The 10,591-nt window shown below is 46.9% G+C and overlaps 1 protein-coding gene across 1 annotated transcript; it reads left to right on the top strand.

Annotated features, from left to right (window-relative positions):
• Positions 1 to 818: 818 nt before the first annotated feature.
• Positions 819 to 9,878, top strand: LOC129827888 (zinc-binding protein A33-like). Its single transcript, XM_055889152.1, has 6 exons — positions 819 to 1,505; positions 2,192 to 2,287; positions 3,758 to 3,991; positions 4,273 to 4,295; positions 5,334 to 5,449; positions 5,643 to 9,878. Exons 1-6 carry the CDS (start codon positions 996 to 998, stop codon positions 6,206 to 6,208), a joined length of 1,545 nt encoding a protein of 514 aa, XP_055745127.1. The 5' UTR covers positions 819 to 995; the 3' UTR covers positions 6,209 to 9,878.
• Positions 9,879 to 10,591: the final 713 nt, after the last annotated feature.

Here is a 10,591-nt window from a genome sequence, read left to right as displayed (position 1 = left end):
TCTGAACCCCTCCCTGTGCAACTGGGTCTTAGACTTACCCATCCTGTACTCCCTGTTCACCCATGACTGCGTGGCCATGCACGTCTCCAACTCAATCATCATGTTTGCTGACAAAGTGGTAGGCCTGATTACCAACAATGACAAGACCGCCTACAGAAAGGAGGTGACAGACCTGGTGGAGTGGTACCAGGAAAATAATCTCTCCTTCAACGTCAACAAAACAAAGGAGCTGATCATGGACTACAGGAGACAGCAGAGAGAGCACGCCCCCGTCGCCCATCCACATCGACCGAGCCGCAGTGGAGAGGGTCAAAAGCTTCAAGTTCCTCAGCGTGCACATCACCGAGGACCTGAAATGGTCCCTTCACACTGACAGCATGGTGAAGTAGGCACAGCACCTCTTTAACCTCAGGAGGCTGAATAAATTAGGTTTGGCCCCTAAGACCCTCACAAGGAAAAACATTGCCTGTCCGACGAATCCCAGTTCGTGTTGCGTCATGCTGATGGCAGTCCATGGCCACATCCTGCCCGGTGTCAACTGTACAGGCTGGTGGCAGTGGTGTAATGGTGTGGGGAATGACACAGCGTATATGAACATTGTTGTTGACCAGGTGCATCCCTACAGGGGGGTGTGCCTAATAAACTGAGTATAAATGTATTTATATTCCGGACTCTGACATTGCTCATTCTGATATATCTTAATTTATTTTTGGATTATGTGTGTATTGTTATTGTGTTGATAGATATTTATGCATTGTTGGATCTCGAAACAAGCATTTCGCTGCACACGCAAAACTGTGTACACGACCAATAAACGTTTATTTGATTTGCACTTCTTCACCCTCTTCCGTGAAAACAGAGGAGTCTACTGTCTCAGACAAACCGCACCCTTGTCGGCCTCTCACATACGGAAGGAAGAGTGAACTTTTCCCGTGCAGCAGTCAGCTACTTTCTGAGCGCAACCCCCTATCCTTTCAGTATGCAGACGGCTCGGAATGGCTACTGACGCCAGCACGCTTGAGGAGCTACATAGCGAGCTCACCTGTCCAGTGTGCCTCGAGCTCTTCCGTGAGCCGGTGATCCTCGAGTGCGGACACCACTTCTGTCGCGTGTGCATTACGCAGTGCTGGGAGGCCAAGTACGATGAACACCCGACCTGCCCGAAGTGCCGAAAGACATGCGCTCCGAAGCTGCGCCCCAACTCGCTTCTGTGTAACGTCGTGGACAGCGTGAGGAGAGCTCGAGCCACGGATGGGAAACCCGGGGACCAGGAGAGCTCACAGGATACTGAAGAACGGCAACGGGGGGGCATTATGCCCAGCTCCGGGTTCAGTTTCACCGATTCTTCTCCGCGCCTCGAGTCAGACCTGTGCGAGGATCACGAGGAGAAGTTGAAGCTATTCTGTGAGGATGATCAGCTCGCGATCTGCCTGGTGTGCGGGATGTCCCGAGACCACAAGACGCACAATGTCATCCCCATCAACGAGGCGTTCGAGAACTACAAGGTAACACTTTTAGAACAATATTTTGTATTTATGTATCTACCTGTGTTGGTGTTTGGAATACATATAAGTTAGCCTGGTTCGTACATCAGTGACACAGGGACCTGACGCATTTGAATGCATAAATTGTGGCAGAATCTGTCCACAAATCTCAAACTGAGCAAAGTTCATAAAGTTACTATTCAGTCAGATATTTTAAGTCTTGTAAGATAAATGTGGACCCAAGATAATTGAGTCTTTAACATGCTAGAGCGCGAGACAGAAGCAGACACTCAAGTCAGTGTTGATGTAGCCTATACTTGGAGCTCGAGAGGAATTCGGCGTGCTGGTGTCAGGGCTAAGTTCCCAGACATATTTAACCTTTTATATTTGCTTTGGATATTTGGTGACATACCTCAGTCACCACACTGTTTTCACAAATCTTACCCATCTACATTGTAACTTTTGGGGGGTTCACTTGGGTAACTTGTTGAAATGAAGCCAGTTAGTTGGAAAGGCCCTCCAGGCATGTGAGACATTAAGCTTGTTGTCAGACTACAAATGATCCAAAACAGCAAATCTTAAATTACCAAGAGAGTTAGGCCTAATTCAATGAATCTCCGTATAACGGAAAACACTGTTCATCAGTTCAACTCACATAACTTCAAGCTGTGTGTGTGTGACCTGTTTTTCTTCTTCCTCTTCTGCAGGACAAGCTGTCCAGAGCCCTGGAGAGAGTAATGATCCAGACTGAACAGGCTTCTCTCTATCAGGTCCAGACCAACAACAAGATCATGCTCATCAAGGTAGACTGACTGACTGACTGACTGACTGTGTTTGTGTGTGTGTGTGTGTGTGTGTGTGTGTGTGTGTGTGTGTGTGTGTGTGTGTGTGTGTGTGTGTGTGTGTGTGTGTGTGTGTGTGTGTGTGTGTGTGTGTGCATGCTGTCAGCGAGAGGCTTCTCATTTATAGTGCCCATCATTCCTGAAACATTTCTAGTGGCCAGTCAACACTCTAGTGCGTTGTCTCACCCAGGCACATTCAAATTAGTTTAATTATACAGAGTTTGTCAATGTGATTATGTTGTTACAGGTGTAACATCGTTATTGGACTGTTGTGAATGTCTAATGCACAATGGCGCTGAGATTATGACTCTGATTATGGGATTACCCATTCTTTCTCTCAGACACAGTGCAGGCACACACACACACACACACACACACACATTATCACACCCCAAATGTAAACACACACAGAATTACGTAAAATACACGCCTTAGTTAGTACCGATAAGATCAATGATAAAATGTAGGATTGTCCCAGGTCTCTCCCTCTTTGTTCTGACACAGGCTTCACCTCACAAGGCTTTGTGAAGTAAATGAGAAATGTTCAGGCTCTACAGTGTGTGCGTGTGAGGTAGATACCGAATGTGTACGATGTCGGTGGAGGCCTGCGTTTAAGATGAGCACAGCACAGACATCGGGACCCATTAAGGAGGCATGCCCTGTGTGTCTGTGTCTGTCACACGCTGAAACACTTTCTCTCCTCCAATCACTTGTTCTTTCACTTCCCTCTGTCTCTCTGTGGGGAACAGGAAGTGGGTATGAGCAAGGATGTGTGTCAACGATCTAGCTACCACGTGACCGATGTGGCAAATGTTTGTGTGTGTGTCTGCGCGTGTGTGTGTCTGCGCGTGTGTGTGTGTGTGTGTGTGTGTGTGTGTGTGTGTGTGTGTGTGTGTGTGTGTGTGTGTGTGTGTGTGTGTGTGTGTGTGTGTGTGTGTGTGTGTGTGTGTGTGTGTGTGTGTGTGTGTGTGTGTGTGTCTATGCAGCGGAGGTGGTTAGGTGTTCATGTGACGAGTGACCGTTTCTGAGATTTGAATCATGAGATTTGAATGACGAGATTTGAATCATGAGATTTGAATGACGAGATTTGAATGACGAGATTTGAATCAATATGTGTTTATCTCCTGCCTCCATTTTCACTGAATGTGCTGTTGCCGTGTGACTGTCTCATTGTGTTTCATGATGTCTTTGTTTTTTGCATTGTTTTATATCACTGCTGTCGCCACCTCTTGACAGCCTGTCATTGTAAATAAGAATTTCTTCTTAATTCACTTATTTGTATCCTTTAAGTTGAAATAAAATAAAACAAGCTCATGTTAGCTCCCAGAGCTAACCCCTTGACTAAAGCTCAGTGGGCTAACACAGTCTCTAAAGATGGATTCCAACCCAGTCTGTAACATTTCTATTTTTCTCTGTTCTTCCCTACTTCAGGAGCATGCTGGGGACATAGAGGAGCAGGTGAGTGCAGAGTTTGGACACCTGAGGGAGTTCCTTCTCCAGGAGGAGGAGAGAGTGAAGGAGAGACTGCAGCGGGAGAAGGAAAAGAGGCTCAACCAATTGGAGGAGGTCCTCAAACACACCACAGAGCAAATCGGCCAGTTAGAGCAAACTGCCGACCAGCTCCGCGTCAAACTCCGAGAGAACGAGAACCCGGCACAACTCCGGGTGAGATGAGAGAGGAGGGAGGGAGGGAGGGGAAAGAAAAGGAGTGGAGGGAGGGGGAAAGAGAAAGGGACTGTAATGGATAGAGGGAAAAAAGGGAGAAAATGTCGATTGTAGAGGAGGAAGGGAGAGGGGTTAAGGGTGGGGAGGTAAAGAAATAGAGGGAGAGTGAAAAACGAAAACAGAAAGGGTTGAAGAAAAATCCAGAATAAAGTAGAAGGTTTTTGAGGAAAGAGTGTGTGGATGTCTCAGCAGGGCCTCATCGTTGTTATTCTTTCTTTCAGGGAATCAAGGATTTTATCGGAGGGTAAGTAAACGAATCCATGGTTCTTATCTGATGCTACAGTTCATAGATCTGTGTAATATCCACATGACTTCACATGATTAAAAAAACAAACAATAACCCAATGTTCCTTGCACTTTTTCAATATTATTTATTCAAACTGTAAGGCAGTGGTCGCCAACCGGACGATCTTCAAGGCATTCCTAGTCGATCACCAAACATTTTTATGGTAAAGCCAACGATAAAGGCTTGCGCTCCTTTTTTTATATTTGTGTTGCGCTGTTGGCAGTAGGTGCACTTGATTCAGAAGCCCTGCGCACCGGGTAGGCAAAGTGTTCCCATTCTGAACCATTTAATTTGTCTGAAAAGACAAACTTCGGCCTACCTGCCAGACCGGGAGATCTGTGGCTAAATTGAGTACAGCTACGGCTACTATGTTGGCCAATCGGATAGCGCAAATCACCGTGCCTGCCTACAGAACTTCCATGACCCCGGCCACAGCAAAGATTGATACTAGCCTACCTAAGATTCAATAACTTTTAAAACCATGACCAGGGAGAGACTGTCAAATAATACAGCAAAGAGCTGCTGTTTTTATGAGTGAATTCATGTAAAAAAAATATTCAGCACTGTCAACACTGGTTTTATTCAACACTATTACAAAACATAAAACACGCTTTTCCTTACTTCCACTTGCGCTGCAGCTGCAATAAGTGAGTAGCCAAGTGAAGGCCTATTGATAGCCATGCATTTTTATTAATATTAGCAGCTCGTCTGTCTATTTTAACATCTAGGAATATTTCACATTCTCTGTTATGAACAACATGAATTTGTGCATGATTGAGGCAGATGCGGTGCGACTCGAGTTTCACCACCAGGTGGATGACGGCGTCCCCTATCTGGTCAGTCGCACCGGTGGAAAGGAAGGAGAGAGCGGGGACCGGGAGAGGCGGACCCTCTGCTGCTCTCTCCCTCCCTCCGCTGAGACTAATGCCGTGTTCAAAACAACTGGGAACTCTGGGGGGAAAAAACTCTCTCTCTCTTCCTCCGTCTCTCTCTCAGAGCGGAGATTATGTTTGAGCGACCCCCGGAGGTGTGTGTGGATCTGCCGGAGGGGGAGTTCCTGGGACCACTGCAGTACCGCACCTGGAGGAGGATGAACGCTGTCCTTCAGCCAGGTACAACCACAGCAAAATTGAGTTAGACCACACCTGACCACATATAGTCGACACTTGACTCCATTAGACCACAGCTCTCACATATCTGACAACATTCCACCACAGGATCCATCTGATTGCATTCTATCAAACCTGACTGTCACCTGACAGCCTGTCCTTTCTATCGTATTTCAATTCCTCTGTCTCTTCCCAGGTGTGACAGCGGTGACTCTAAACCCAGACACCGCCTACCCCAGGCTGTGGGTGTCCACGTGCTGCACCCAGGTCAGTGTCGGGGACATCCAGCCCAACCTGCCCAACAACGCTGAGCGCTTCACGCGCTACAACATTGTCCTGGGAAGCCAGGCCCTCACCTCAGGGCAACACTACTGGGTGGTTGAGGTGGGCACCAAGACGGCCTGGGGGTTGGGGGTGGCGGCCGCCTCGGTCAACAGGAAGGATGAGATTAGCCTGTGTCCCGACGACGGCTTCTGGACCCTGGTGTTAAGAGAGGGGCGGGGAGGGAGCGAGTACGAGGCCTGCACCAACCACGAGGAGAGCCTGCTGCACCCCCCTCGCTCCCCCAGGAGGGTAGGGGTGTACCTTGACTACGGGAGGGGTGTGGTGGCGTTTTACGACGCAGGGGATATGAGTCACCTGTTCACGTTCTCCGACGCCACGTTCACAGAGCCGGTGTTCCCCTACTTCAACCCCTGGCCAATCATCAAAGGGAGAAACCGTGAGCCTCTTATTATTATTAGCCCGGACCCGGAGGTATGAGAGACCCGTTAAGAACTGTCAGAGAACACTGAGAACCAAAGACAAGAAAGTAGAACAATGTAGAACCTGTGAGAGAAACTGCAATGTCATCATCCTATTCACGGAATGTACTAACACGTGACTATTGTTCAAGGTTTTGTCATTTATGAACATTTCCTGTAAATATGTTTCCATGGAATATCTGGGTGTTTTTTGTTTAAAGAGAGCCAGAGGACTCTGATGGAAGCCACATGGAAAAGCTCATTGAAAAGCACCTTAAACATGACATTCTTTCCCTTCCAAATGGACATGGCCAAAGAATGAAATGACAATTTCATACTATATTTATATAAAGTGTATATATAGTAAGATGACAGTTTTTTACAGTGTATTTTACATTTTCATAACGGAGTATATACATCGGCAAATCAGATCACGCCTCCATTCTGCTCCTCCCCACCTATATGCAGAAACTTAAGCAGGAAACACCCGTGGTAAGGTCTGTTCAACGTTGGTGTGACCAATCAGAATCTATGCTTCAAGATTGTTTTGATCACGCAGACTGGAAAATGTTCCTGGTCGCCTTTGAGAATAGTATCGACGTATACACGTCGGTGACTGGGTTCATCAGAATGTGCATTAAGGATGTTATTCCCACTGTGACGATTAGAACTTATCCAAACCAAAAGCGCGGATAGATGGCAGCATTCGCGCAAAACTGAAGGCGCGAACCACCGCATTTAATCACGACAAGGTGACTGGGATCATGGACGTGTATAAAGAGACCAGCTATGGTCGCAATTCAACAGCTCAAAGATCAGATGATAATCACAAATTATAAAGGGAAAGCCAGCCACGTCGCGGACACCGACACCTCACTTTCGGACAAGCTAAACACCTTTGCCCGCTTCCAGGAAAACAACATCGAGCCACCGACGCAGGCCCTTGCCGCTCACGGGGACTGTGTGCTCTCGTTCTCCTTGGCCGGTGTGTGTAAGACATTTAAACGTTGCCGGGCCAGACGGCATCCCACACCGTGTCCTCAGAGCATGTGCAGACAAACTGGCTGGAGTGTTTACAGACATATTACATCTCTCCATATCCTAGTCTGTTGTCCCCACTCTCTTCAAGATGTCCACCCTTGTTCCTGTACCCAAGAAAGCGAAGGTAACTGAACTAATTAAATGACTTGTCGCCCCGTAGCACTCACTTCTGTCATTGTGAAATGCTTTGAGAGGCTAGGTAAGAATCATATCACCTTACCCGGGACCCTAGACCCACTACAATTCGCAATACCGCCCCAACAGGTCCACGGACGACGCAATTGCCATTACACTGCATACAGCCCTGGACAAGATAAATACCTATGTAAGAATGCTGTTCATCGACTACAGCTCAGCCTTCAACACCATAATTCCCTCCAAGCTCATCACTAAGCTCTGGGTCCTGGGTCCCCCCCGTGCAACTGTATCCTAGACTTCCTGACGGGCCGACCCCCCCGGTGGTGAAGGTAGGCAACAACCACTCTGCCCCCCATATTTTCTTAAAATATTACTTTAAAAAATTTGAAGACTGTAAAAACACCTGCAAATCCACTCCAAGTGATTTTAATTTTGGAAATCTCTTCCAAAGTTTTCCCACACATAATAGGGAGATATATGTGACCGTATACAAATGTAAGCACGGTTTGAAATGATTATGTTTTAGTCAACTTTTCTATCTGTTTGGGCTTCTTACGGTCAATTTGCAGTCTACAAATGATTTGTAATTATGTTCCGGCCCCCTGACCATACACTCAAGAAAGAAAATCGTCCCACAGAGGGTTCTACATGGAACCAAAAAGGGTTCTCCTATAGGGACAGTTGAAGAACCCTTTTGCTACACTTTTTTTTCTAAGAGTGTAGCAATACAATAACAATCTAATATCATCCTCGGGAGGCAGAAGAAATTCGACTTGGCCCCAAAGACCCTCAAGAACTTCTACAGATGCATAGTACTGCACTGCCCACAACCGCAGGGCTCTCTAGAGGGTGATGCAGACAACCCAGCACAGCACCAGGGGCACACTGCCTGCCCTCCAGGACATCTACATCACCAGGGGCACACTGCCTGCCCTCCAGGACATCTACATCACCAGGGGCACACTCCCTGCCCTCCAGGACATCTACATCACCAGGGGCACACTGCCTGCCCTCCAGGACATCTACATCACCAGGGGCACACTGCCTGCCCTCCAGGACATCTACATCACCAGGGGTACACTGCCTGCCCTCCAGGATATCTACAGCACCAGGGACACACTGCCTGCCCTCCAGGACATCTACAGAACCAGGGGCACACTGTCTGCCCTCCAGGACATCTACAGCACCAGGGGCACACTGCCTGCCCTCCAGGACATCTACAGCACCAGGGGCACCACTGCCTGCCCTCCAGGACATCTACAGCACCAGGGGCACACTGCCTGCCCTCCAGGACATCTACAGCACCAGGGGCACACTGCCTGCCCTCCAGGACATCTACATCACCAGGGGCACACTGCCTGCCCTCCAGGACGTCTACAGCACCAGGTGTCACAGGAAGGCCAAGAAGTTAATCAAGGACCTCAGCCACCTGAGCCACAGCCTGTTCACCCCGCTACCATCTAGAAGGTGGAGACTGTACAGGTGGATTAAAGCTGGGGCACTGATAAAGCTGAGAGCACTGATAAACAGCTTTTATCTCCAGACCATCAGACTGTTAAACAGTCACCATTAGCCTTAGTCACTATTCTTGCCAGCTACCACCCGGTACTCCACCCTGCACCTTGGAGACTGCTGCCCTATGTACATAGTCATTCAAGACTGGTCACTTTAATAATGTTTTCATACTGTTTTACCCACTTTATATGTATATACTGTATTCTAGTCATTGCTCATCCAAATAACTACTGCTGTACACACCTTTTCTATTCATATACTGTCCATATTGTCTATACACACCATTGAATACAGTATAATGGTGTGTATAGACACACCAGGCCCACCCATAGCTGCTCCCCTTTCCAGTCATGTGAAATCCATAGATTAGGGCCTAATGCATTTATTTTAATTGACTGATTTCCTTATATGAACTGTAACTCAGCAACATTTTTGAAATTGTTGCATGTTGTGTTTATATTTTTGTTCAGCATATATATAAAGTGGGTTAAACAGTTTGTAAACATGATTCAAGTGAGCAGTGTTCAATGACTCTTTGTACATAGGGCAGCATTCTCCAAGGTGCAGGGTGGAGTACCGGGTGGTAGCCAGCTAGTAACAGTGTCTTAGGTTCATGGCAGGGCCCTGGGCCGGAGGCTGGCTAGTGATGACTGACAACGTTGGCTAGGAGCGAGTAACAGGGTGACTGTGTCTGTCGGCGTCATCTTGTGTCATCTATAATAAAAATGTGTTGCAATACCTCCACAGTGTAGTCGTTCTACAGATCGATCGCACAATTTGTTGTTTGGGAACATGCAGATATTGAACTGTCTGGCTGCTGTTGGAACTTGACTCTGGTGCATTAAGACTGTTGTTCTCTTTCAGTCCACTGGAGGGCGCTCAAACAATGTCCACCCTACACTTCATTCTCACGCTGGTGACCACAAAGGATAATGAGCTTAAAAAGATTAAGAGCTGCACTTAAGAAATCATTGATTAAAATCCATAATCCCTGATCAATTATTTTTGGTAGAACTAACAGGTCAGAAAGGGGTTCAGATTAGAGCAGAGGGTCAAGGTGGGGCTGAGTTACTGAGAGAGCACCACCTGGTCATGTGTGTCTCTGTGTGTGCTGTGTGTGTGAGCAGGAACAGGTGAGTGTGGTGTGTATTAGCGGGAAGTGTGTGTTGTGTGTTAGGATTATAACCCAGAAGGCTGAAACAATGTCTATCTCTGACACTTTAAGCTTGATACGCGAGGAGCTACCAGCCTATACCACAGTACGATATGAAAAAATAAGACATTTGTTATATACTTTCAATATTTGGTGCTGGACATGTATACGGTTGTGTATTACATAATTTACACATGTGGTATTACAAGTCTATTACAACATAACACAGGCTATATACCCCTATCTGTGTTTTCAAACATTGCTGCACGAGGGCGATGTGCGCAAGTTGGTGGCAGAACAAGCTGGAGTTCTTATGGATTATAATTCGATTTTAAGGCTCGTTTGAATGTCATGCTTAATGTTTGTGTTATTGTAAATCAACTGCATTATACTTGAAAAACACTTCAACTTCAACCTGCAAAATGCTCTTTGGCTTTTGCTACAGCCTATATCAATTAGCGTTAGCATTCTAGCTAACAACTGTTGCATCCAAAATACTTATTTTGCAAAGATCACAACAGAATATAATCTTAGCGACTGATCAAGCAAAAATCA

Source organism: Salvelinus fontinalis, chromosome 29 (assembly GCF_029448725.1).
Source record: "Salvelinus fontinalis isolate EN_2023a chromosome 29, ASM2944872v1, whole genome shotgun sequence".
Lineage (NCBI taxonomy): Eukaryota > Metazoa > Chordata > Actinopteri > Salmoniformes > Salmonidae > Salvelinus > Salvelinus fontinalis.
The sequence above is the reverse complement of the archived record's forward strand: the minus strand, read 5'-3'. Positions and strand labels throughout refer to the sequence as shown.

What these genes read in the sequence shown, in the direction of transcription:
- LOC129827888 (XM_055889152.1), top strand. Translation starts at nt 996, where the DNA reads ATGGCTACTGACGCCAGCACGCTTGAGGAGCTACATAGCGAGCTCACC. An exon ending in AGGCGTTCGAGAACTACAAG is followed by an intron (nt 1,506 to 2,191) that starts GTAACACTTTTA and finishes CCTCTTCTGCAG; the next exon opens with GACAAGCTGTCCAGAGCCCT. An exon ending in GAACGCTGTCCTTCAGCCAG is followed by an intron (nt 5,450 to 5,642) that starts GTACAACCACAG and finishes GTCTCTTCCCAG; the next exon opens with GTGTGACAGCGGTGACTCTA.